This window comes from Culicoides brevitarsis, chromosome 2, assembly GCF_036172545.1.
Source record: "Culicoides brevitarsis isolate CSIRO-B50_1 chromosome 2, AGI_CSIRO_Cbre_v1, whole genome shotgun sequence".
In the NCBI taxonomy this organism is placed as follows: domain Eukaryota; kingdom Metazoa; phylum Arthropoda; class Insecta; order Diptera; family Ceratopogonidae; genus Culicoides; species Culicoides brevitarsis.
Genome location: NC_087086.1, coordinates 32,024,467 through 32,050,004, shown reverse-complemented (window position 1 = coordinate 32,050,004; position 25,538 = coordinate 32,024,467). Strand labels below are relative to the sequence as shown.

Sequence of the window (25,538 nt, the reverse complement as noted above, 5' to 3'; positions counted from 1 at the left end):
GTCAAGTTTTGTTTTGAGATATTTTTAACGTCAAATGGGGTAACGTTGGTAAAGGTAATATTATTTTTATTTTTATTTTAATTTTTTTTTTATTTTTACTTAAATTAAGAATTGAAAATTCAATGCAGAGCATCAATAAGAAGAATATTTTAATTAAATGAAAAAAAATGGTAAGTAAAATTATGATATTTCATAGAATAAAACATATAAAGAGATGTTGAAGCAGTAAGTTATATCAGCTTTTAAATGACACAAAATATTGGCCAACGTAGGATGAAACACATTTTATAAAATGAACAGTAAATCGAATAAAGAAATTGAAAACAGTGACTAAGGAGGAGCCCTTTAAATCCACAGAAAAAGAGAAGTTTCTAAATTTGATGTACCAATATTAAAATATAAGTTGCTGCTATAGTTCCAGACGTAAGAATGGTTTTGCAAACAAAATGAATTAAACCAATACCTGTTGTTGTATTTCGCATTTTACCAAGGGAAACTTGAAGTTATAACATTACATAAAAGAAGTTTAAGTATATTATGAATTTTTGATGGAAGTGAGGAAAAGTCAAAATGATGTCCAAGGGTTAAAATGATAATAATTAGATTGAATCATAAACTTCTGAGCATTAATTTTTAGTTCAGTTTGTTTAGTTCATAATAATAAATTCTTCATGGCACAATAATAAATCTCAAGAAAAATTTTAATTTTATAATTCCAACAAATTGTCACTTTTTAGAGAATACAACCGTTTTATAGATTTTTTATTAAATCCTTTCAATATTTTTTTTTCTTGGAATTTTAAATAGTTTTGAAAACAATTAAAAGAATTCAGATTTCGTCAAAACACAAACTCACCCCATTAAACGACACTTAATCGTACTATGCTCCAACTGTGAAAAAAATAAACCCAAAAAGACGTTTCTCTTCAGTACACTCAGAGACAAAAAAAAACATACTCACATTCAGTCATTCATTCATCTATACGAATTCCGAGAGAAGAAAACAAGGATAAAAAGGATGAAAAAAGAGCAATATTACAGAAATCATTTAGCTATCTACTACACTATATACACAATCCTACCACCCGTTATTGATATGATATTGTGTACAATGCCTATTAGCGAGTATTCCGTATACGCATCCTCGTCGACATAAGGTTCAATATAAAAGGAGATGCATTTGAGCCGACAGTCTCATTCGTAATAATATAACTGTTGCTTTCATTTCTTTTTAACAAGCATCAAGCGGTGAAACGACCGATAAGAAAAACAAAAATAAATTAAATTAAATTGAATATCAGAAAAAAACATAGAGATGTTTGAGACATAGAAAAAATAGTGACAACAAGTGAAAAAGGGATAAAATAAATTATCATGCATCTCATTTTGACTTTTCATATCTTGAACTTTTTAATACAAAACACGTGCCTTTACGAAATTCTACGAAGTGATTCGAGTCTCGAGACTGTCGATTATTACGACAACATTGATAGAAATGACACGAGAAGGACTAAACGTGAATTAGTCGACGAGAATGGATTTACGGTATATAACATTGGCGTATTGATGGCTTCGCGCCTCAATAGTCCCTTTGATTTGGAACGATGTGGACCAGCAGTCGATTTGGGCATTGAAGAAATTAACAAAAAATTTTTAAAACATCACAAAATTCGCTTGAGAAAAGTGCAGGAAAGGTAATTTTTATTTTTGTTAAAAAAAAATGATGAAAAAAAATCCTGCTGTGAAAGAAAAAAATATATGTGAAGAAAAAAGTGAATGTTAGATGATGACAAAAAAATTTACATAATAATAAATGATTTGATTTAATTAAATTAATACATATGAAAAGTGTCGCATCATCATCATCATCATCACAAGCAACAAGTGGAACAAAAAAAGAAAGAAAATCGAAGAAAAATAATTTCTTATGATGATAAAAGTAATGATTTAATTTAAGAAAGCACTTAGTTACTTCCGTTTAAATAATCCGTTGTCAAAGGAAAAATTATTCTATTTATGTGATTTTATCGAATGAAAGAAAAAAATATTTTTACGATTTTTTTTTCATTATTTTTTTTTAACGAAAGCTACCCAACGTGTTCTGGCGAAATCGCACCAGGCGTCGCCGCTGACATGCATTTCAAGTACGACGTCATCGCTTATATCGGACCTGCTTGTGCTTTTGCTCTCGAACCTGTAGCGCAATTAGCCTCCTACTGGAACACTCCAATAATCACAGGAATGGGAGATCAGGTACAATTTTTTTTTTGCGTATTTTTTTTTATCACCTGCTGAGCCTCATTTTTATTTATAGCTAAATTCGTATAAAATTCAAATCAGAAATCCAATTTTTTTTTCGTTCTCTTTTTTTTTGTAAATTTGTTTTGTTTTTCTTCAATCTCGACCAAATTTATTGATTTATTTGAGGAATTTATCTTTTTTACGAGTTTTTTCTTCATTTTATTTTTCTTTAAGCCACCATCGGAATCTGTTGCTGTCACTCCAGGTCTCCTCGGGAGTATGCAACGGTACAACAGTTCAGTAAGTAGAAGTGTTAGTTAATTAAATAACAATATCATGTTCTACTTCAACTGACAAAAAAGAGAAAAGTGTGAGGATAGAAGGGAAAAATTGAAGTAATTAAAATTTGCATGCTTTTGTGCCTTCGGGAAATCGTAATGATATAAATTAAGTTAATTGCCCTGAAAGTATCTGCCGTTTTGAATGCAGAAAGAGATACTTTACGGACATCGTAATTAAATTTGATTTAAGAAATGTACCTTTATTGCGTAATTGGGCCTAATTGATGTTGAATTGAAGTTTTTAGTTGTTTTTTTGGGGAGGACAAATCCGTAAACAACAACAAAGATTGTTTTTCATCGCAGTAATGTGACGCTCAAGGGAGATTTTTCGGGTGAGATATCGACGAAAGGCGATCAGATTTAAAATTTTGAAGAATTTTCGAGGACAACGTGAGCGCTTTTTAACTGAAAATCATCAAAAATCACCTAAAAATAAAAAAAATTTTTGATTAAAATTTGAAAAAAATCGAGAAAAAATATAAAAATTATCACGGACAGACATCTTTAAAACCAAAATGGAGTCGAAAGACATCCCAATCATCCCGTAAGTTGTGAAAATTTGACTCGTATCTCAAATTCGGTTAATACCATGTCATGAGTGATAACATCTCAAGAAAAAAATTGATATAACAAGGGTTCAAATTTCCTTTTTCCTTCTTTTTTCTCTTGTAACCTAAACAAATACGACACTCGTCGTCTACGTGAGCTCCTAACTTTTCATTACCGTTGATTACCTTGCATGATGATATGTTTAAAGTTGACAACGACGACGAGACAAGCGACGAAAAAATATGATATCTATAATTTTCCGCATTAATGCATTTGATTAATGCAAAATCATGTGTTATTGTCACATAAGAAGACTTTCTTTACCCAAAAAAAGGGACAGTAAATATTTTTTTTCATCTTTTTAGGGGATTTTCAAAGACAAATCCAAAAATTCAACACTTACGCGGATGTCGTACTGCCAATGTCGCCTCAAATCAGTGTTTGCGCGGATTTTTCAGGAGTTTGGATGGAAAAATGTCGCCTTGCTCATCGACAGGTCGGATCTCTTCTCGTTGACCGTTGGTAAGTAAACCTTTTAAAACTCAATTTGAACTTAATTTTTAGATAAAATGTCATTTGGCAGGAAAGAATCTCGAATATGGACTGAAACAAGAGGGCATAATAACGTTCGTACGTGAACTGAATGGCAACGAGGACGAGCCAAGTTACGATAAATATCTCCTGGATGCGCAAATGTATGCCCGAGGTAATATATTGCTTTTTGGGAATTGCAAAAAAAAAGGGGAAAGTAATTTGTTACTGACCAATATATGTAAATTTTGCAGTCATAATTTTGTCGGTACGTGGCATGCTGGTGCGAAAATTCATGTTGAGTGCATATTTTTTGGGCATGACGAAGGGAGATTATGTCTTTTTGGATGTGGAAATTTTTCAGGTGAGTTGAATTTGAGTTTTTTGACAGTTATTTATTAAGTTTTTCTTCAAAAATTGTCGAGATATCAATTGAAATGAACTTTTTCTTTCACTTAAACCTTTGAAATTGATCGAAATCATCTTGTATCAGAAGTTTTTAGGTAAAAGCATCAATTTTGAATGACGTAAAGAAGCATTTTTAGACAATATTTTTGTTTTGTTCGAGTTTTTGGTTCAAGAAAGCGTCAAAAAATGTCTTAAAATGATATTTTTTATCCATTTATGTTACTTTTGACTGTCAAATTGACCTGGCATCCGAACTACAACAAGCAGGAATCGACAAAAACACTCCCATACGTGACAAATTTGGATGCAGGAAGTTCGATGCCCTCCCGATAATCGCCAGTTTTTTGAAGGAGAACAGAAAAATTATTTAAATGTCGTCCCTAAAAATTTTATTCGTCCCCGTCCTTTCACTAGACCAAGTATGTCATAAGCGATTTGTCAAATTGATGTACAACATCCTTGTTTTTATCTAATGAAGAGAAAAAATGTTACTTTTGACACTAAAAATCAACATAGAAGCACTTAGAAGGCCAAAATTGTTCATCAAAAAATCAAATTTTAAACATTAGAATTTAAGTTCAAAAGCCAATTTTGAGCTTTTTTTAAAAAGATTTTCTTGAAATGGCTCAAAAATCTTTAAATATTTAAAAAATTTTGGAATTTTCTCACAAAAAGTGAATTTTCTCCTCCACAATTCATAAAAAAAGCACGAACATCCTCCGCCAAAGCCTTCTAATTTTTCATTGTCGCTCTCGGTCGGTTGTAATTGGATCTCATTATGCATAAATATGGACTGTAAATTGCATTAAAATGAGCCATCATGCATATCTAAGCCAACACACACCCTCAAAGCATGCAAGAGACTTCGCTAGAAAAGAACTGCAATAATGGTCAATGTCACAATTCTTCACTTCACGCTGACACAACTGGGTTAGTTACTTCCTCGAACGACTTTTCCATCGACGACGACGACGACATCGACAATTACGATCCATCATCATTTTCCATCTCCCATTAGTTAGTAAATCTTGTCTTTGTTTAATCGTCTGCGAAAATCGTTGCTCTACTGCTAAATTATTCGCACGTTCGTAAATATAACAACAACAACAATCATCATTGTTTAATTATTATTCTGCTTTTCTCTCCTCTTTCTGTAGAGTGCATATTGGGCGGATCATGATTGGGTAATTATTATTATTAAATATTTGTTTGTTTGAATAAATAAGCAGTCTCATTACTTTTTTTTTCTCTCGTTAGGACATGGGCGACGAGTCAGATTCGATTGCACGGAAGGCATACGAGTCACTTTTGCGAGTTTCGTTGCTGCAGCCGACGAGTTCGCGTTATCAGGGCTTCTCAGATCTTGTGAGAGCGAGGGCAATGCAAGACTACAACTACACATTTCTCGAAGGGGAGGAAGTTAATTTCTTCATTGGAGCATTTTATGACGGCGTTTACTTGCTTGGGATTGCGCTGAATGAAACTTTGACGGAAATTGGGCGAGAAGGGCTTCGAGATGGTCTGGCAATCACGAAACGGATGTGGAATCGGGATTTTCGAGGAATTACGGGACATGTGAGGATTGACAGTAACGGAGATCGGGATGCGGATTACGCGATTATGGATTTGGATCCTATCACGGGGCGATTTGAGGTTGTTGCGCATTATAATGGACTGAATCGGTAAGAATTTTAAAGATTTTATTAATTTTTTTTTTCGAAATTTGAAGAAAAAAACAATTTTTATATGATTTTTTTGTAATTTTAGGACTTACCTTCCCGTTGCTGGAAAGAAAATTCATTGGCCCGGCGCAAGTGACAATCCTCCAGCTAATATGCCCAAATGTGGCTTCCTCGGAAACTCTCCAGAGTGTCAGCAAAAAGGTAATTTTATTTTTCTAATGAAAATTTCATTGAAATCCAGCAAATCTAACAAAATTGCATGTTCCATGATTAATAGAGACGATTATCTTTTACGGCGTTTTTGCGTTCGGAATCATTTCCATCACCATTTCTACCGTTACGTACCTTTTGTGCAAGTATGCGAAGCAATTTAATCAATTGTGGCGAGATTTAATTGTTTAATTTTCATTTTGTACCGTAGGCAGGTGAAGTTAAATAGCGATGTCAATAGTAACGAATGGCGTATAAGACCTGATGAGATCCTGCTCGAGGTGAACCGATTATTTGGTAGCAAGGTCGGCTTACAAAAGTTAAACTACGAGGTAAATATTTGTCTTGGTAATTAAGATAATTGAGGATTTGCTGCTTAGTTGACAAAAAAGTTGGATTTTTTCATCCGAATTTCGTATTTGCGACGAAAAATGTTCGCAAGTGCGTGCGCCTTGCCATTTGTAAAAGCAAACATAGCCGCAAATCAATCAAATTTGTCGAAAAATGTTTATTTGAACAACAAAATCGTCATAAAAGAGGGTGAAAATGACCGAATTCACGCATATACGTAACGAAAGTAGCATCCATAAAACGTGGCTCTCAATTTTTTATTGGCGTGTTGTGTGTTTTGCCTTTAACTGGATAACATTTTATGATGATGAGCTCGTTTTGCATCTTTTTTTTTCGTAGAATTTTTCGATTCAACAGTTTGGTGCGAGTTCGGGACGCGCAAGCATCGCAAGTTGCGGCAGTCTACCGCCGACGCAGGTTTTTACGACAATCGGCATTTACAAGGGCGATCGCGTAGCCATTAAGAAAGTGACAAAAAAGAAGGTAATTTGATTATTCTGTCATATTTCTGGCATCGACAAACGATGAAAAATGATTCACAATTCAATTTCCATAATTATTACTCGGTTAGGTTGACATCACATCGACGTTGTTGTGGGAAATAAAGCAAGCGAGAGATGTCAGTCACGAGAATACCGTGCGATTTGTGGGAGCATGCATTGATTTGCCACGACCTACTATCTTGATTCTCACGGAATATTGCCCGAAAGGTGATTAAAAAATTATTTTTTTTTGTTTTTTTTTAATTATTTTTTCGTTTTTAGGTAGTTTAAAGGATGTTCTGGACAACGAGGCAATTCAATTAGATTGGAATTTTCGCATGTCTTTGATTCATGACATGGTCAAGGGAATGGCTTATCTCCATAATAGTGCCATTGGCGCCCATGGGAAACTTCGTTCGTGCAATTGCTTGATTGATGGAAGATTTGTGTTGAAAATCTCGGATTTTGGATTACCGACGTTGACAACGCCCACAACTGATGTCATCAAGGATCAAGTTTATTATAATAGTAAGGTCCAAATATTTATCGAAAATTGTTTTGACTTACTTCTTTTTGATTTTTTTGAGAAATTTAAATATTGAGTATCTAAAATGGAAGAAAATTCTAAAATTTTAAAATATTTTTGATCAAAATTTCTTTTAAAAAAATATAATTTTCGTTAAAATTGGTTCAAAAGTCAATATTTTCTAAATTTTTCAATTTTTTTTTTAAATATTTAATTTTTTAAAGAAAATAATTCATCCTCTTAGTTTTCAATATTTGGTGCATTCCATTCTAAAAAATACCAAAATCACGGTTTTGATTTTTACCGATTTCTTCATAAAATAGTTTTGAAAAACTGAATAATTATTGATTTCAAAATTGAAGAAATTTTTGCTTTGGCGAAATTTTTTTACCCTTATTTTTAAAAATTTTTGATGAATTTCGAAAAATCCGTTCTTAAGGTCAATTTTTCAACTTTTAATTTTTGTTCACCAGGATTGTTTTCATCTCGAGTAAATTTTTTAAACATATGGTTGGAAAATTTTTCAGAAAAGCCAAAAATGTGAATTTTAAAAAATTTTTTAATAAAAATTTTTAAAATAAGTCGAAAATAAATGTTGTCTTTTTCTTATTTTTTTCAAAATATAATTACTTTTATAGGTAAATTTAAATTTTTTTTTTTAATTTTTTAAAGTTTAAAATTAATGAATTTTGAACAATTTTCTTAACTTTTCTGAATTCTAATGAATTTTTTTTTACCTAATTTTTTGAAGAATTTTTTTTAATTTTTTAAAGAATTTTTTTTTTATTTTTTAAAGAAATTTTTTTTAATTTTTTAACGAAATTTTTTTAATTTTTTAATGAAATTTTTTTAATTTTTTAAAGAAATTTTTTTGATTTTTTAAAGAAAATTTTTTAAATTTTTTAAAGATTTTTTTAAATATTTTTTTTTACTGATATACATATTTTTATGAATTTCGAACAATTTCATATTTTTTTTTAAATTTTTAATGCAAAAAAATAATTTTTTTAACTGATGAATTTCAAACAAAATTTTTTATTCAAATTTTCTCTTTAAATTTTAAAAATCTCTTTTAATTTTGAAAATTGAAATTTTTTTTTTACTTTTTAATCAACTAAGTTCTTAAATTTACGAATTTTAAACAATTTAATTAATTTTTAAATTTATTTTTAGAACTTTTATGGGTCGCTCCCGAACTTTTACATCACACAACGTTCATTGGTTCCCCCAAAAGCCAAAAAGGCGATGTTTACTCATTCGCCATCATCTTAGAAGAGATCGTCGTTCGTGGAGGTCCTTACGAAGTTGCTCGTCAAACGAACGATGTTCCCGCCATCGTTGCTCGAATCGCTGCCCACGAGTCTCCTCCCTTCCGCCCTTTCATCGGGCAGCATGATTGTCCTCCAGATTTGGCAGAATTGATGGAAAAATGCTGGGCTGAAGACCAAGATGAGCGTCCCTCGTTCAGTAGCATCCGCGATACTGTTCGTGACATCATGAAGGGCTTTTGTGAGAACCTAATGGACGATCTCTTGCATCGCATGGAACAATATGCGAACAATTTGGAAACTTTGGTCGAGGAAAAAACGGAACAATTGAGCATGGAAAAGCGTCGCACCGAAGAACTTTTGTATCAAGTACTTCCTCGTCCCGTTGCGCAACAACTTTTGGCAGGAGAAATGGTTGAACCCGAACAATTTGAGAGTGTCACGATTTATTTTAGCGATATTGTGGGATTTACAGCGCTTTGTGCTCAAAGTGGTCCCATGGAAGTTGTCAATTTCTTGAATGATCTTTACAGCACTTTTGATCGAATAATCGGATTTTACGACGTTTACAAGGTCGAAACTATCGGAGATGCGTATATGGTAGTTTCAGGTTTGCCCGAAAGGAATGGACATGATCATGCCCGTGAAATCGCATTGATGGCTCTCGCGATTCTCGAAGCGATCAAATGTTTCACGATCAAACACAAACCGGATTATCAACTGAAAATCCGCATTGGAATCCACTCGGGATCTGTTTGTGCCGGCGTTGTAGGCGTAAAAATGCCTCATTATTGCTTATTTGGAGATACGGTGAATACAGCAAGTCGCATGGAGTCAACAGGTCAACCGTTGAAGATTCATGTCTCGGAAGCAGCTAAAATAATTTTGGACAAGTTCGGTACGTTCAAGTTGGAGTTGCGAGGAGAAGTTGATATCAAAGGGAAAGGAAAGATGATCTCGTATTGGCTCACGGGAACAAGCGAACCAGATCCAAGGTAAGAATTTTAATTAAAAAATGAAATTTTTTATGAGAAAATGTATTTTTTTAGACCTCCGACACCGATGAAGTCAAATTTGGAGAACGACGTGCCATTTCCTATCTTATTTCCAGCTATTGGAAAATAGACCAAGTATTTTATGTGCATTAAATGTCAATTAATTGTGAGAGAAAAAACTTGATGCTACATTTTTACACTGAAAATGTTTCTTTTGAAGCGATTTATGAAGGCAACTTTACTTTTAAAGGCGGTTTTAGCTAAAAAAAATACAAAAAATCATCAAACTTGAGGGAAAAATCAACGAAGGAGATCTTTAAATGAAATTCAAAAATATTTTGATTGAAAAATTTGAAGAATTTTAAATTTTTAGTTCATTTTAAGTAAATTTTTCATAATTTATGCATTTATTTTCAGAAAAACGTTCAAACAATTCAAACGCTATCTGTTGATATCATGAGTTCTTCAAAAATTCACCTCACGTCACTCATCCCCAGTCTTTGTATCCAAGCAATTTGCCAAAATACACACACAATTCCCAATCAATACGCGTTTACAATGGAAAAATATAAGAATTTTCACGGAAAATTCGTAAATTGAGCTTAAATTAGGACTGTGATACAAAAACAAACGCGATTCGGGACATTTTAACATGCAAATTATCGCTTTTTCCGCAAACAACTGAAGAGATACGCGAAAAAACATGCGATTAAGTTTCGGTGCCGTACTTTTAATCATTTTCAGTATTATTTTGTCGCTACTTTTGGCGAATGTCGCGAAAATTATTAGCACAGAAGCAGGTTTGTACAAAAATGTCGAGCATATTGAGACGAGCGACAAGAAAAGTTCGCAAAATGACAATAAGGGCGGTTACGTAAAAACTTTAGATGATAAGCCGAAGGTGAGAAATTGATTTTGCGACCTATTTATAACTTTTAATTTAATATTTTTTGTTTTAGGAGTTGATGTGGTTCCTACAAATCTCTGACATTCATGTGAGTAAGTTCAAGGATGAAGGTCGAGTGAAGGATTTTCGCGAGTTTTGTACAAAAACCGTTGATATCATTAAACCACCGATTGTTTTAGGTACAAATTTCATTTTTAAAAGTCGATTTTTGACTAAATTTTTGATTTTTTGTAGCAAGTGGTGATTTAACAGACGCTAAAAGCAAATATATTGTCTCTTCGAGCCAATATGAGGAAGAATGGAAGACCTACAATGACGTTCTCGAGTCATCCGGTGTCTTGAAGAAGCTGAAATGGATCGATATTCGTGGCAATCACGACAATTTCAATGTCCCGGCACTCTTTTCTCACAAAGATATGTACATGACATACTCTTCAGCCAAAAAACCTCGTTCTTATTTGGAACAAGTGACTGTCGATAACATAACTTACAACTTTATCGCCGTCGATGGATGTTTAAACCCCGGGCCCAAGCGACAATTTAACTTTGTGGGAGTTTTAAATCGCAATGACACGAATTTACTTCACAATTTAGCACGTGAAGCGCATCAAAAAGGAAGTTATACCGTTTGGTTTGGTCATTTTCCGACTTCTTGCATCTTAACTCCCGACGACGAGTCCCATGGAATTCGCCAAATTATCGGAGATTATGCCGAAAGTATGGTTTATCTCTGCGGGCACTTTCATACATTCGCCGGAACTGTCCCACGGATGTACACTTTGCATCACGAGGGCTTTTTAGAGCTTGAATTAGGCGATTGGATGCAAAATCGCTTGTATCGTGTCGTTGCATTCGATCATGGGTTACTTTCTTTCGTCGATGTGAAGCACGGAAAGTGGCCCGTTGTGTTAGTGACAAACCCGAAAAATGCTCTTTTTAATGCGCCCGTTCGTGAAGACATTCAACTTCAACGGGAATCGACTCATATTCGACTTTTGATCTTTTCGACGGCGCCAATTGTGGAATGTCGCGTGAAAATTGACACAAATTCGTGGCGGGATTGTCAAAAAGTGACGGAAAACTTTTACGCAGCGCCATGGAATCCCAAAAATTACTTAAAAGGCTTGCATGAAATCTCGGTTTATGTCTTGGATGAACATGGACAATCACGGAGCGTCACCCAAAAGTTCTCTCTGGATGGAACGCGATTGCCATTTGACATTATGGCACGATTGGTGCTCATGGGAGAGCTCAATACCATCGTCAAATACTTCTTTTTCGGTGCGGTTCTTCTTTGTGTCATCCCGTTGGTCACTTTTAAGCTGTGGCACATCCTCGTGAAACGTGAAATTGTTCAAAGACCTGACCTGCGACTCAATTGGTGCAAGAAAATGTGGCTTTTATCGACGGTTGATCGAATTTTCTACCCGATCGTGTGTTATGTGCTCTATTTAACTGTCGGTCCATGGGCTTTTGGCGAAGTAATTGACGGGCATTTCGGTATTGTGTTCGTTTGGGGTGTTCTAGTTGACGGAGTTTTACTTCCCGGCACTCTCAACTACGTTCATGGCTTTTGGCAGTTGCTGCTTTGCCAATTTCCGTTGATAAATTTAATCGCAGGGAACGTTCGTCGTCGTTTTTACGTCAAACAAACGGGAAAAATGAAGGAAATTTCTTTTTGTCAAAAAATAAAGCGACATTTGGCGTTCTCGTTGATCATGACAGTGGAGCTTACATTAAGTTTCATCTTTTTTTACGAATATGGAGCGATTGCGTTCATTGTGGCACCGATGCGGACATGGGCACTTGTTTTAAATATCTTTTTGTATCTTTACTCGTTGAATTTACCGCAAGAGTGTTTGACGTAAGTCACTTTTTAAGCTTTTTAGAGACAATTTTAATAAAATTTTGTGATTTTTTAGCTCAGCAGCAAGCGTTTGGTCGTCAGAAGTTAAATCAACGTCATCGCAGGAGTAAATTTTTCTCATTTTAGTGTAACAGTACATTACCAATTACGTTATTTACGTTCAACATAATAGTACAAGATGTTCCTTTGTAGAGGATTTTAGTTTTTTTTAAGCTAGTCACGAGTAAAGTAGTTAACCACATTTTTTTAAATGGCCTATGTAACCACAGACTTGACTTTTTTACGTGTAGAAAGAGTTTAATCAATGCTGTCGATAATATTTAATCAAATTTATAGCAATTTTGAATCAAATTCAATAAAGATTTTTAAAATCTGGTAGAAATATTACACGATTATACACTTGAAATGAGTTTTTTACTCACGAAATGGCTAAAAATGAGGCAAAGAAGAAAATTTTTGTCTTTTGAGGTCGAAATTCATTCAAAAATTGAACAAAAACATTTCTTGAAGGATGAATTTGAGCTTTGAAGTCAATTTTTAGTACAAAAAGATGATATTTTTGGAAAAAATTATTTCATGGATCCCAAAAATAATTTTAAAAAAATAAAATTTTTCAATATTTAGAAGTAAAAAATTGAAAAATCACATCCCTGAAGTCGAAAAATTTCAATTTTGTGAAAAATTTTTAAATTTTCATTGCTCAAAGACAAATTTTTTTGAAGAATTCCATCCGTGAAGTCTAAAAATCTTTCAAAAATCCCACAAAAAGGTAAAAAATGCAAAAAATTCTTAAAATTACATCACATTAGATACCAATTACTGACAATTTAAGCCAATTTTCTTATCTTGAAGGTCAAATTTCATCCATTTATGACGACTTAACTCAAACAAAACGATCAAATTGCCGCAATTCGAACCAAATTCACCTCAAAAAACGTAAAATTCAACACGAGTCACTCATTGATAATAGTCAGCTGATGTCAGAAGCCATTCTCATTTGTCCTTCCATACCACACAAAGCCGAAAAATCGATTGAAATCACTTTATTCGTCACAGATTAGAACAAATCGTAGAAGTAATCAAGCCCCTGACCAATTTCCCAAATGGAAATTCCCGTTCCGAGCTCTTGTGCCAGCTTCAAACGTTCATTTATGGAATGTAATGTTGGATAAAATACCATATGACGTCCCGTGGTTGTCCTAAAAAACATTTTTTAATGAAAATTTTTGAAATTTAAGAAATTTCTTACTTAATTTCGAAATAATTCTCGATATCGCGATCATCGAAGCGTAAACGACCTTTTACGTTCTTCAGCATTTCGATGTATTCATGTCCAATGATGGGTTTTCCGCCTTCTGGGGTGAAATCTTGTCCATAGAAATTCAATCCCATCAGGATTTTACGTCGTTTTTCCATGAAATTGGCTGCGGTGTCGGGACAAACGAATTCCACGGCGGCACGAACCCAATCCAGAGGTGCATTTGGTCCGGGACGTTGGTAACTCGAGTAATCGTACGTCATCAAAGAGAATGCCGTGACATGCGGATATAATTTTTCAAAGTGTTCCGGCGTGAAAAGCTCCACAGATTCCTTTCTTGATGGCGGCACAACGAGAATAAAGTCGAAATTGTCGTATTTGAGAGTTTGAGCGATTTCAATGACTAGCGTGAGAAGATGTTCGTCGTCGGCACGCGCTGATAACGAACTCCAGAATTCCAAAACGATCCCATCGAACTTGTATTTCTTGCATGTGTCAGAAATTAACTTTGCGACAACATTTCGTTCATTTTTGTACGAAAGCAGCTTCGAATAATCCTGATTTGTGAATTTATCGAAGAGAATTCGCGGAAGAACTACAAAAAAAGTAATTTTTTAACGAAAAATCTTAAATTTTAGGATGAAACTTACTTTTCGTTCCCGGATTGTCAGCTGTACGAAGCTCAACGACGTCATGAGTGCCTCGAACTTCGTACTTCAAGTCACCCAAACGCACGATTTGCAGCCAAACGGGACTGATGATGTCGAATTTGCTACCAAAAGTCTTCGCAACTTCATATCCCTTTCGATTCCATGGCGTCAGATATGCGAGAACTGTTGAATTGAAGTGCTTCGTTGTCGTTTCTTTGCAATAAGCACCACTTTCCTGAATAATATTCTTCGCTAAAGGTTGATCGTCATCCGCTAATCCGCGTTCCAGCACTGTTGTCGGATAAATTGGTCCCGTTTCTGAAAAAAAATTTGAGAATTATTGAGGAAAAAAGTAATTTTTAAGGTAAAATTTACTAATTTTTATTTCCTTTTCCTTCGTTTTTGATTTTTTATTGTTGCCAGGAGGAGATAGTGTGGCATCAATTAACACTAAATGCAGTAAAAGTAAAGCACACGTAAATTTATTCATCTTTTAAATAGAATTTTATAGACTAAGATTTGTACTGAGAGCGATTGTTTCGAGTTTCTTGTTGATTTTTGATGTGTTGGAATATTTTTTTATCGTTTTTTTCGTTTGTTATTGTGAAGGCAGGAGTAATTCTCATTGACGTCATCTGCTGCAAAGGAATTTTGCCGGCAAAAAATGCGAAAATATTTAAAGGATGTAAATTTAAATATCGAAAAAAACTAATTTTCTGATACAAAATTTGATTTTTTAAAAGATTTTGAACGATTTTTAATTAAAAATGAAGTAAAAATAGCTTTTTGAGGTAAAAATGATAAGAAAGGTCCTTTGACAGGAAAGCGCATGCGTTGATATCCTGTCAAAATATGAAATTGCATTGTTTAGAAGAGGGATCAAAACAAACTGGAGTAACAAAGAAAGTTTTCGAAAGGAAATTTCAAGATAAAAAGTAAAAAATTAGTCGAAAAAGTGATAAAAATTTAATTTTTTAACGAAAGAAGGTCAATTAAAGGTAATTTTCATAAGAATTTGATTAAAATTAAACTCAAATTTAGAAAATTTTAAGAAAACTTGATGAATTTTGGAGTTTTTGATGATTTGAAAATTAATTAATGTTCCAGAATGTTCTTCATTAAACCTCATTAAGCTAAAAATTTAACTTTTAATGTTAAATCGTGCTCCAATAGACTTTAAAGAGACATTAAATCCTAAAATTTCTTCAAAATTATAAATTTTTTAAAATTATTTTTGATATTTTTCATCAACTTAATGCCTTTAACTTTTAAAAATTTCTTCAAAAAATTAATTTTTTATTTCAATTTCTCCCAAATTTTACCTCAAAATTTAAAAACTTGCTTAAAAAATTATTTAATTTTTATTTTTAGATATCCCGTAAATCAAAAAAACTCTAAAATTGATCAATTCTCGCCGAAACATCGAAGAAACTGATGAAAAATTACGAATTAAATCAACATTACTTAACACTACCGGCAAACCATTAATCAAAACAGAGAAACCGCGAGAGAGAATTCATCAAGTAAGCTTCAGTCTCGCTCTCTGCCTTCTTCGCACGCAAGCTTTTCATACATCACATTAAACATTTTGCACGATCGCCAAGCGACTTAACCAACTTCAAAAACAGTTTTAATACCATTCGAGCTGTCGTTGTGTTAAGTTCGCCGTGAAAAAAAAAATAATTCAACGAAACGAAACCAGACTTCAAAAAAGAACAAACAACAGGATTGACGAGTGATCGTGAGTGAGTGAACAAAAATAAAAAGAATAACAAAAGAAACAAGTGAAGAAGACATTAAACTTACTTACAAGGCAATGTGAAATGACATTCTAACGACCCGTATTTAACAGGTATTGCAGAGTTGTGAACAAAATTTGTCAAAAAAAAATTTTTCTGACACTGAACGGGAGGAAAAAATTACTTGCGATCGCACCTTGTGATAGAACATTGACGTAACGATCGATTTGACACTGAAAACCGCGCGTCGACACACAAAGTCATCCCTCCCTAATATTTTGCCAGTGCCACTCTCGAGCACTTTACTCGAAAATTGTTGTTAAACACGCATTTAAATGTGATTTTTTTGTGTTTCATAGGAAAATCTTGATAAATTCAATAAGAGACTTTATTAAAAAATGGTTGCGAACGACGGAACCGATGTGGCTTTTGAGAAACCGCCACCCATGTGCAACGAAAATGGGGATAAAACGCGTCAAGTGCCCAAAAAACCGATAAAATTGAATAAAAAGAACGAACCACCGAATCTGTACAACACAATTATGGATATTATTACTTTTCTCCTTGTTTCGGCGGGACACATTTTACAGGTAAGTTCTTGTTTTTCTCTCTTTTTTAACGGTATTCGAGAAATCTGGTCACGTAACATAATGTGATAAAGTCCATTATTTCGTAATTTCCAGTCATTAAAATATATTTCAAAATTCTTCCTGATCAGATGTAATTTTTACTTTCTACGTGTTTCTTCATGGCAGCGGATGATAAATCAAGTTTTAAAAGTGTTCCGTGCGATGTGCGAGCAAAAAATGTTCCGGAAAAGAGTTTTTGTTATTAAATTGAATTAATTTCACTTTTCATCGTGCCTCAGTCGGACAGGCGATCTATTTTTTCATTGTCTGTTGATGCCTAAGCAAACACAAGGAAAGGTGTGAAATGCAGTTAAAATGCATGAAAAGGCAATTTTTGGACCGCTTTTCATGCAACTTTGTGCATATTTCCTTGTTTCTTTTAATGGGCCCGACAAAAAGTGTTGGTTTCCAGCTATTTGAAGCATATTGCAATGCACATTATTAGCGAGGTATTTGTGCAAACCTGTTTTTAGCTAGTTAAGTGATACATACTATGCTGCAACTACTCTTGCGTCACAAAATCTAATAAAAACTAAAAAAAAAATGTAATTGAATGCACGGAAAAAAACTGAATGCAGTTTTAGGTGCAAATCTTGAAACGAATTGTTCCGAAAAAAAATCTTATTATTGAGAGTCGTGATGATTGTCGATTTTTATGAAAAAATAAAAACTCGTTACAATGTGTACCGTTTGTTATTGAGCAGCTGCTGCTGCTGCTGCAACTCAGAGCAAGTCAACTGTTAATTGTGTTTATTTATTTGCCTACCACTTGTTATTTGCAAAATTATGCTAAAGAGTAATAACCGCGAGCTGCGATGTAAAAAAAATACTGTTAGTTTTTTCATAAAAATTAAGTTTTTACGACGACATTAATCGTTTGACACAACCAAAAAATGACTCGCAGATGCAAGAATGATGAAACCGTTTTTGGAATTAACGTTAAATGGGGTGACTTTGAGTTTTTAAACATTTTTTGTCAATATATTGAAAGTTTCGAAAAATATTAAATCTATTTACAATAGACTTTGAGAAAAGAAAAATAAAATATTTTTTTTTAGATTTTTTTTTAAATCTAAATTTGTTTTTAGAAAATTAATTGTTTACTATCAGAGGAACTGAAATAAATTTTACAAGAAACTAAGAACAAGAAATGTGAAAAATAATAATTTCTATAAAATGTACTTATTTTTTGTCAAAAACATCCTCAAGCTTCATAAGAGTGAAATACGAGGTGAAATATTTTGATAAAAATAAAAAGTTCATCTTTATAACTAAGATTGGCTTTTAAGTAATTTTTTTTATCATCAACAGTAATCGATATCGTGCCAGAATTAAATATGTTGCCCACATTAAACTGCTCTTCTCTTTTAATCACACGTTTTATGAGGTTTGTTTTTCGTTTTTTTATGCAAGCTTAAGTTGTAAAAAGAAAAATATTTCACAGATTATTATATCCTTTATCGGCTAATGTTTTTTCATATAACTTCTCCCAAACTACCAGAAAATTTGTATTCAAATATGATATCGCTTTAAAAGTATTTTCTCCATCTGACCTGAACTTAGTTTGTTACTCGCTCCAGCTGCTTACAATTTGTATGAAAACTATTATGGCCTGCATGATGATGGTACATTTATTTTACAGTCAGCTCCATTTTTATTATTTAAGAGGAGGAAAAAAGAGAAGTTAAATACATTTTATAAATTCTTATAACAGTCAAAAATATTTTTAATACTTACAAAAATTTAGTTGTTGGATGGAAACATGTTGAATCTTTAACCTAAAAAAAAAATTGAAAATCATCGAAAGAAGTAAATATCTGTCAAATTTAAAATAAAGTCAATTTTTTGTATCACTTTATTCTAAAATTAGAAAAAAGGGACTTCTTTCTTATAACTTTGTTAAAAAATTCAGAAAAAAATAAAAAAAAGTTTTTGAAGACGAAAACCTACCAAAGTTACCCCATTTACCGGTAATTTTAAAAATAAATAAAATTAATATCTCAGAATTTAAAAAATTACTTACCTACATCGATTGCCAAATTTGTCCCGTTTTTGCAACACACGTTTAACCTCTTAACAAACAAGAAACTCAATCAGCATTTTATTGTTCTTTCACACACACAAAAAAAAAAAACGTGCTGCACAACTTGAAAAATTCTCGTTTCATCATTTAGAATTAAAATGCTAAAAAGACTTGTTTTTGTCCGATGATCTAAGAATCTAAGAATAAATTTATGCAAAAGCGCCCAATTTGCACCTAAAAACTAGTTTTGGTACCACCACGAGCTGACAAGAAATTCTATTTAGTAGTAATTATTACAATAAATTATGATATTTTTTTTATTTATAAACTTTAGACTTTCGATCTCATTCTAATCGCGGATCAGAACCGGTTTCATTGTGAAAAACAAACGAAGCGAAAGAAGAGTATGTGGAGCACGACCTTGTTGATTTCAGGATTTATAGAGCTTGTGAACGGCGCGTGATTTGATAAGACCCCGTCAATGCAAAAAAAAAAAAAAATCAATGAAAACGATGCGATCCGAGTTTATTGACCTACTTTTGTGCGTCTTGCACACACATTTCAACTACATTATTTACTACACAATTAAATGTAATTTTATTACTTTTGTACTTGTTGCATGTCATGTACGACGAACAACAAGTTACATTACCGAGTAAAGACAAACAAACGACTTGTTGCTAGTTTTGCATATGAGACATCGGTATTTAACATCGCAACATTAAAAATTATTTTTTTTTTGTTTTTTTCGGATAATAATTTTGCGTGTTTATGACTCGATCTCGCGTTGCAAAGACAATGGAACGAAAAATTATGCAATTAATTCGTGATAATATTTTTTTTCGTTTCAGACATTTTACTACACAATGTTTGGTTACCCGAAAAAAGACTTGAAAGGTGAATTGGCGCTTATCACGGGAGGAGGCGGAGGTCTCGGACGATTGCTTGCGTTGCGGTTGGTGAGATTAGGCGTAAAAGTGATCATTTGGGACATTAATCAAGATGGTAAGTTGATAAAATTTGAAATTTTTTGGAAATGACTCATGTGACGCGATGAGGAGCAAAATATTTGACAAACATTAGAACGAAATTTGTTTGAAACGTAGTCGTTTATGCTAATATTTGTGTAGGTAAATTAACTTAATGATTAATTTTTTTGACAAAAACATGTTTAATTTTAATGATACATTGGAATTCTTGAGCACAGTGAGGAGAAATCTGTCCTTAAATGGATTCTAGAGGTCAGATTTTACGAAATTTTTTAATTTTTGAGAAAGTATGACTTCGAATCTAAACATTTTTAGGCAATTTTGTCTTTTTTAAGAGTTTTTGTGAAATTTTTTTAACTAGTATATTATTTCGAATTCATTTTAGAGACTGAAAATAAAATTTTTAACAGTAAATTAATTCAATTGAAAATGAATTTAAACATTTTATGAAAATTTTATGCATTTTTCAAGGATGACAGGAACTTTTACTGTCATTTAACGGCTCATCATTGTATAAAAAGTGACATTTTCGACGTTTAAAGGCCGTTATTCGATGTTTTCACATATAAAGCATTGAATTTTAATCTCAGATTGCATTTTTATCAAAGTTAATATAACAAAACTGCATCTTAAAACCTAATTTTTGGCTTAAATTTCAATTTTAAATGATATTTTTGCTTTAATTATTCATAATTAAGTAAATTTTTGACCTTTTTTAGAGAGTTTGGTTCAAATCAAGTACAAAAAGCGGATCATTAACATTCCCAGCCGATTTTTTCTTCTTTGGTTCATTCACCGCACAAAAAAAAAACTGACGTCGCGTCACTCATCTAACAACTCATGGTATACAAATATGTACAAAATAACAAAAAATTACACACACAATGGAGGCATCACCAAATAATTGAACAAAAATTACTGTCAAGGTCAAGGAATTTTTGCACGAAGAGTTATTTCAACCTCTAATTGAAAGCTGTCGAGTGCCGTTTCGCAGAAAAACACTCAAAATAATGCAACTCGATGTCAAGTACGCACAAAAGTCGACCACTTATTTGCATTTCCTGCACCACAACGATAAGCGTTAATTGTTTTTTGATGTTTTTCTTGACTTCCTCGAACAAAACAAAAAAATCTCCGTTAACAGGTTCATCTTCTTTTTGCCGTTCTGCGCAGTCATTCAAGTCTTTCATGTTTCGTTACGTTTTCTACAACCTTCTACAACTCGGTAATTAGAAACTTTTTTGAAGTATTTAGAACCAATTCTCTTCTGTTAACCTTCCCTACACCTTTTTTAATACCGACGACGTGCGTACGTGACTTCCTTAAAAGTCAGAAATGAATAACAATTATCGATAAAACACCCGAACGAAGCTCTTGAAAAAAAAAATAATAAAAATTTGCAATAAAAATAATAATTGAAGTGCAGCTTGTGATGCAACTCACACACACGTCTGACGTCAGAATGCAATTTTATGTTGAATTAAGATGAATTATTGCCAGCCGCGCACAATAATATGCAATCACGGATTGAGATCATGGCCCTTTATTCATGTCTTGAACTTGGTATCTCTTCATGTAAGCGAACAAAAAATTTCACATTTCAACTACTGCACTTTTTTTCATATGTGTGTGGAGCTGTATTAATTACATGTAATTGCATTCATTGCGAAATTTATGGTGAAATGGAGTTATTTTTCAGTAGTTGTAAGGCAAGACAAGAGAGACCTTTAGGTTTATGTTTCATATTCAAAGTCGAGACAAGCGTTTTGTGTGTAAAAAAAAGATTAAGTTTTAATTTTTTGGAGGGAGATGTCTGGCAAGTGAACTGTACGAGTACTGAAATACACAGAAGCAATGTATAGAACGTGATTTCTCGGCAACAGAAGTTACGAGTGGTAGTTTGTTTGATTTTTTGCTATCTAAAGTAATTATTAGCCCTTCGAATGAGGTCGAAAGAGGTAAATTAGGCAATGATTAACACATTTTTTAAATCATATGGTGAACTTTTTAGGTCATGGAAGCGGCATTTTTCGGCAGCAAGTACTTTTTCAATGGAAATATGAGGGTTTTCGGTACAGGAAATGATGAAAAAGTTTATTTTTTGGTCGATCGAGTCTGAAAAGTGACTTTTTGGATAATCTGGATCGATTTTGATGATATATAGTATTCATGATTTCTGTTCGAAGACTTAATATCAGCTTCTGTAAGGTTTTAAGAGATTCGAAATGAACCATAGAACTCATAATAGGGTCAAGTTTAATAATTTTTAGAAGGAAATGTCAATTTTTTGTTACAATTTTCAATTACAGATCCCAAAAGTCACAAAATTTAGTTAAAAAGTTAGAAGTTTTAAGTACTTCATGAACAATTTCGAAAGAAAATGTGCAAATAACTAGATTTTTTAATCAATTTAGCATTGAAACAGAACATGTTAGGACTCTGTGATGAAATTTTTTACACAAAAAGATCATAAACGAACTTAAATGAGCTCCTAAGATTGTAAAAATACTAAATTTTGACCTGTAACCTCATATTAAAGCTCAAGTTTGAAGATAAATTAAAAATTTTTGGTCAAAACTGTAATTTTACAAAGCCAAAAACTAATCGCCGCCATCTTTTTTGTGTAGATCAGAGAACATAACCTCAAACATTTATGAAACTCTAAATTTTTTGAAGAAAATATTTCGATTTCTGCCAAAAACATCAGTTTAGAGTCTATTATGAGCAAGTTTTAGTTCAAAATTAATAGATTTTATGTAATTTATGTTCAATTAAGAAAGAAAATCAGCCAAAAATGGATTTTTGCAACTTTTAGAAGTTTTTAGATAAGAATCTTTAGTTTCAAGATATTGTAAAAAGTTTTCGATAAGCTTCTATTGGCCTTTAAAACAGCAAATATTCATTTTTAACCTAAAAATCGAATAAAAATCAATAAAATCTTACAACTTCAATAGAAATTACGAATTCATAAGTAATAAGTCGGTAATATATTTTTACCGCATTTCCCTTGAATCATTTAATTTTAATCCCATTTAACCTACAAGTCAACTAGAATCTTCCTCATTAAAAATCGATTCACATTCAACTTTATTGTTAAACGATCGAAATGTCACGTTACTCGTCGAACGTCACAAGAAAATTACTATTTTCACTAACTTTTTACTGTGAAAAAGTATCACGCGGTGTCTCGATATCGTTTTTATCGCGAAAAAAATTAAAGATCACTGTCATTATTGAGACACAATAGTTCATGACATTGAATTTCCATATAAAAAAAAATTAGAAAACAATTGCAAAAAATTTGTCACATGAGTATTTCCGGCATTTTATCGCGCGGGTTCAATATTTGTACTTGACAATAATTTTTTTTTTATTTTTTTTTTAGCCATTGATGAGACATGCAAGATAATTACTTCGATGGGCGGTTATTGCAAAGGATATGTCGTGGATATTTCGAAAAGGGAGGAAGTTTATAAGATGGCAGATGAGATTAGGAACCGAATTGGAGATGTAACGTTGCTTTTCAACAATGCGGGAGTTGTTTCAGGTCGATTGCTGTTGGATACGCCCGACCATATGATCGAACGGTCTTTCAATGTCAATGCAATCGCACATTTTTGGGTAAATATTTTGTTTTTTCGTTTCTTTTTCACACAAATATTTCTCACTTGCGTTTGTTTACACAGACCGTTAAAGCATTTTTGCCGGCGATGATTGAAAAAGATCACGGTCACATCATAACAATTGCCTCGATGGCGGGTCATGTTGGCATTTCGAAGCTTGTTGACTATTGTGCGAGTAAATTTGCTGCCGTAAGTCAATTTTCCTTTACTTTTTGATCGATTTTTGATGATTTTTTGTATTTTTAGGTCGGTTTCGACGAGTCACTCCGCTTGGAATTGGAAATTCTCGGATGTCGTAACGTTCATACGACAGTAATTTGTCCCTATTTCATCCAAGCTACCGGCATGTTTGATGATGTTCACTCACGGTAAATGATTTTTCGCAAAAATTTTGAAAATTTCTCACAAAAATTCATTTTTTTCCCTCAGATGGGTCCCAACGCTCGACTCAAATCACGTTGCTGATCGCATCATCAGCGGTGTTCGCAAAAATCACAAATGCGTAATTGTGCCTGAATATTTCCGCTGGATGCTGATCATCAAGTGGGTCTTCCCGTGGCCATGCAATTCTGGATTTCTCCGAAGATTGGTGCTGGATGCTGCGCCGCAACATCACACGATATCGCCAACGTTGCAAAAATGCGAAAGTGCATTGCTGGCAGCTGCTTCGTCTTCGAATGGCATGACAACGGTGAATAATAATGGCACCGCGAAACCGAATCAACTTCTGGTCCAGAGAACTGCGTCGACTGGCGAGAGAGTTCTTTAACTTTTTTTTAACTTTTAGTTTTTAAGAATGGTGATTTAATCTTATTTCGAGAGAATTTCGACAAATTCTGAATAAAAAAATGGGACTAACTGTGGGAACTATTAGAATTAAAATTAAAATTATGAAAAAAAATGAGTCAAGTCCATTTAATTTTATGTAAGAATGAATTATGAACTAATTATTTTTATGAAAAAACGTCAAAAAATTGTAAATTTTGGAAATATTAATTTTGATGAATAAAAGTGATATTTTATATGATTTTTATCGAAATTTCACGTGTATTTTTTATGAATTTATTTGCTTTATATTTTTTTTGTTGCCTTTAAAAAAATTTTTCTAAGATTTAATCACTTCCAATTATTGACCTTCAATATTTATCAATTTTCAGTAACATCGTAACATCAAAACACAAATGTTTTTTAACTAAAGATGATTTCTGATCATATTGGGTCGATATTTGGCGAAACAAAAAAATCAGAGTTTGACCCTTCAAACTCTGATAAATTATCAGAGTTTGAACCTCCAAAAAACAAGTCATTTTTTGATCGTTTTTAAGCCTAAAATTGAATCAATATTCATTCTAAAGATGATTTCTGATCATATTGGGTCGATATTTGGCGAAACAAAAAAATCAGAGTTTGGAGGTTCAAACTCTGATAATTTATCAGAGTTTGAAGGGTCAAACTCTGATTTTTTTACAAGTCATTTTTTGACCAGTTTTAAGCCTAAAATTGAATAAATATTCATTCTAAAGATGGTTTCTGTGCATATTGGGTCGATATTTGGCGAAACAAAAAAATCAGAGTTTGGAGGTTCAAACTCTGATAATTTATCAGAGTTTGAAGGGTCAAACTCTGATTTTTTTACAAGTCATTTTTTGATCAGTTTTATGCCTAAAATTGAATAAATATTCATTCTAAAGATGATTTCTGATCATATTGGGTCGATATTTGGCGAAACAAAAAAATCAGAGTTTGGAGGTTCAAACTCTGATAATTTATCAGAGTTTGAAGGGTCAAACTCTGATTTTTTTTACAAGTCATTTTTTGATCGTTTTTAAGCCTAAAATTGAATAAATATTCATTCTAAAGATGATTTCTGATCATATTGGGACGACAAAAATAAAACAATTTTTTTAACATTTATTTGTTCATTTATTCATTTTTTTTTTATTAATAATAATAATAATTTAATCAGTAAGTATTGTTACATTTTTTTTTATTATTGAAACTTTTCTTTCTTCTTTCAATAGTTTTTGTTTCTTTTTAAAATCATTTTTTATTTAATTTAATTATCAAACTGGATTGGATTATGTATAACATAATATTTTCATAAAAACTAAACTCTAAACATAAAAACAACAATTTTTTTTTTGATTTGAAGATCTTTAAGATTCTGAATAGGTATAGTTGTTAAGGTATAGTTAGGAAAACTTGTGTTAATATTTTTTTTTACAAACCAAAACGAAAGCATGGCTCAAAGAATGTTATTCATATTATA

At 32.5% G+C, this 25,538-nt stretch overlaps 4 protein-coding genes across 4 annotated transcripts; 3 read left to right on the top strand and 1 right to left on the bottom strand.

Annotated features, from left to right (window-relative positions):
* Positions 1 to 1,374: 1,374 nt before the first annotated feature.
* Positions 1,375 to 9,714, top strand: LOC134828966 (atrial natriuretic peptide receptor 1). Its single transcript, XM_063841958.1, has 17 exons — positions 1,375 to 1,694; positions 2,088 to 2,253; positions 2,476 to 2,541; positions 2,844 to 2,852; positions 3,497 to 3,653; positions 3,715 to 3,837; positions 3,917 to 4,026; positions 5,228 to 5,254; positions 5,328 to 5,752; positions 5,838 to 5,953; positions 6,030 to 6,108; positions 6,174 to 6,294; positions 6,671 to 6,796; positions 6,885 to 7,023; positions 7,078 to 7,323; positions 8,495 to 9,584; positions 9,639 to 9,714. Exons 1-17 carry the CDS (start codon positions 1,375 to 1,377, stop codon positions 9,712 to 9,714), a joined length of 3,396 nt encoding a protein of 1,131 aa, XP_063698028.1.
* Positions 9,715 to 10,112: 398 nt separating this feature from the next.
* On the top strand, positions 10,113 to 12,745 carry LOC134831506 (transmembrane protein 62-like). Its single transcript, XM_063845247.1, has 4 exons — positions 10,113 to 10,485; positions 10,544 to 10,670; positions 10,726 to 12,355; positions 12,414 to 12,745. Exons 1-4 carry the CDS (start codon positions 10,288 to 10,290, stop codon positions 12,466 to 12,468), a joined length of 2,010 nt encoding a protein of 669 aa, XP_063701317.1. The 5' UTR covers positions 10,113 to 10,287; the 3' UTR covers positions 12,469 to 12,745.
* A 630-nt stretch (positions 12,746 to 13,375) lies between these two features.
* On the bottom strand, positions 13,376 to 14,861 carry LOC134830920 (chitinase domain-containing protein 1). Its single transcript, XM_063844535.1, has 4 exons — positions 14,642 to 14,861; positions 14,267 to 14,584; positions 13,608 to 14,211; positions 13,376 to 13,557 (listed from the first exon to the last, which is right to left on the bottom strand). The coding sequence occupies exons 1-4, from the start codon at positions 14,754 to 14,756 to the stop codon at positions 13,416 to 13,418; spliced, it is 1,179 nt and encodes a 392-aa protein (XP_063700605.1). The 5' UTR covers positions 14,757 to 14,861; the 3' UTR covers positions 13,376 to 13,415.
* Positions 14,862 to 15,166: 305 nt separating this feature from the next.
* Positions 15,167 to 24,230, top strand: LOC134831512 (short-chain dehydrogenase/reductase family 16C member 6). Its single transcript, XM_063845254.1, has 8 exons — positions 15,167 to 15,253; positions 15,638 to 16,118; positions 16,365 to 16,595; positions 19,509 to 19,662; positions 23,032 to 23,267; positions 23,333 to 23,458; positions 23,516 to 23,637; positions 23,699 to 24,230. The coding sequence occupies exons 3-8, from the start codon at positions 16,404 to 16,406 to the stop codon at positions 24,036 to 24,038; spliced, it is 1,170 nt and encodes a 389-aa protein (XP_063701324.1). The 5' UTR covers positions 15,167 to 15,253; positions 15,638 to 16,118; positions 16,365 to 16,403; the 3' UTR covers positions 24,039 to 24,230.
* Positions 24,231 to 25,538: the final 1,308 nt, after the last annotated feature.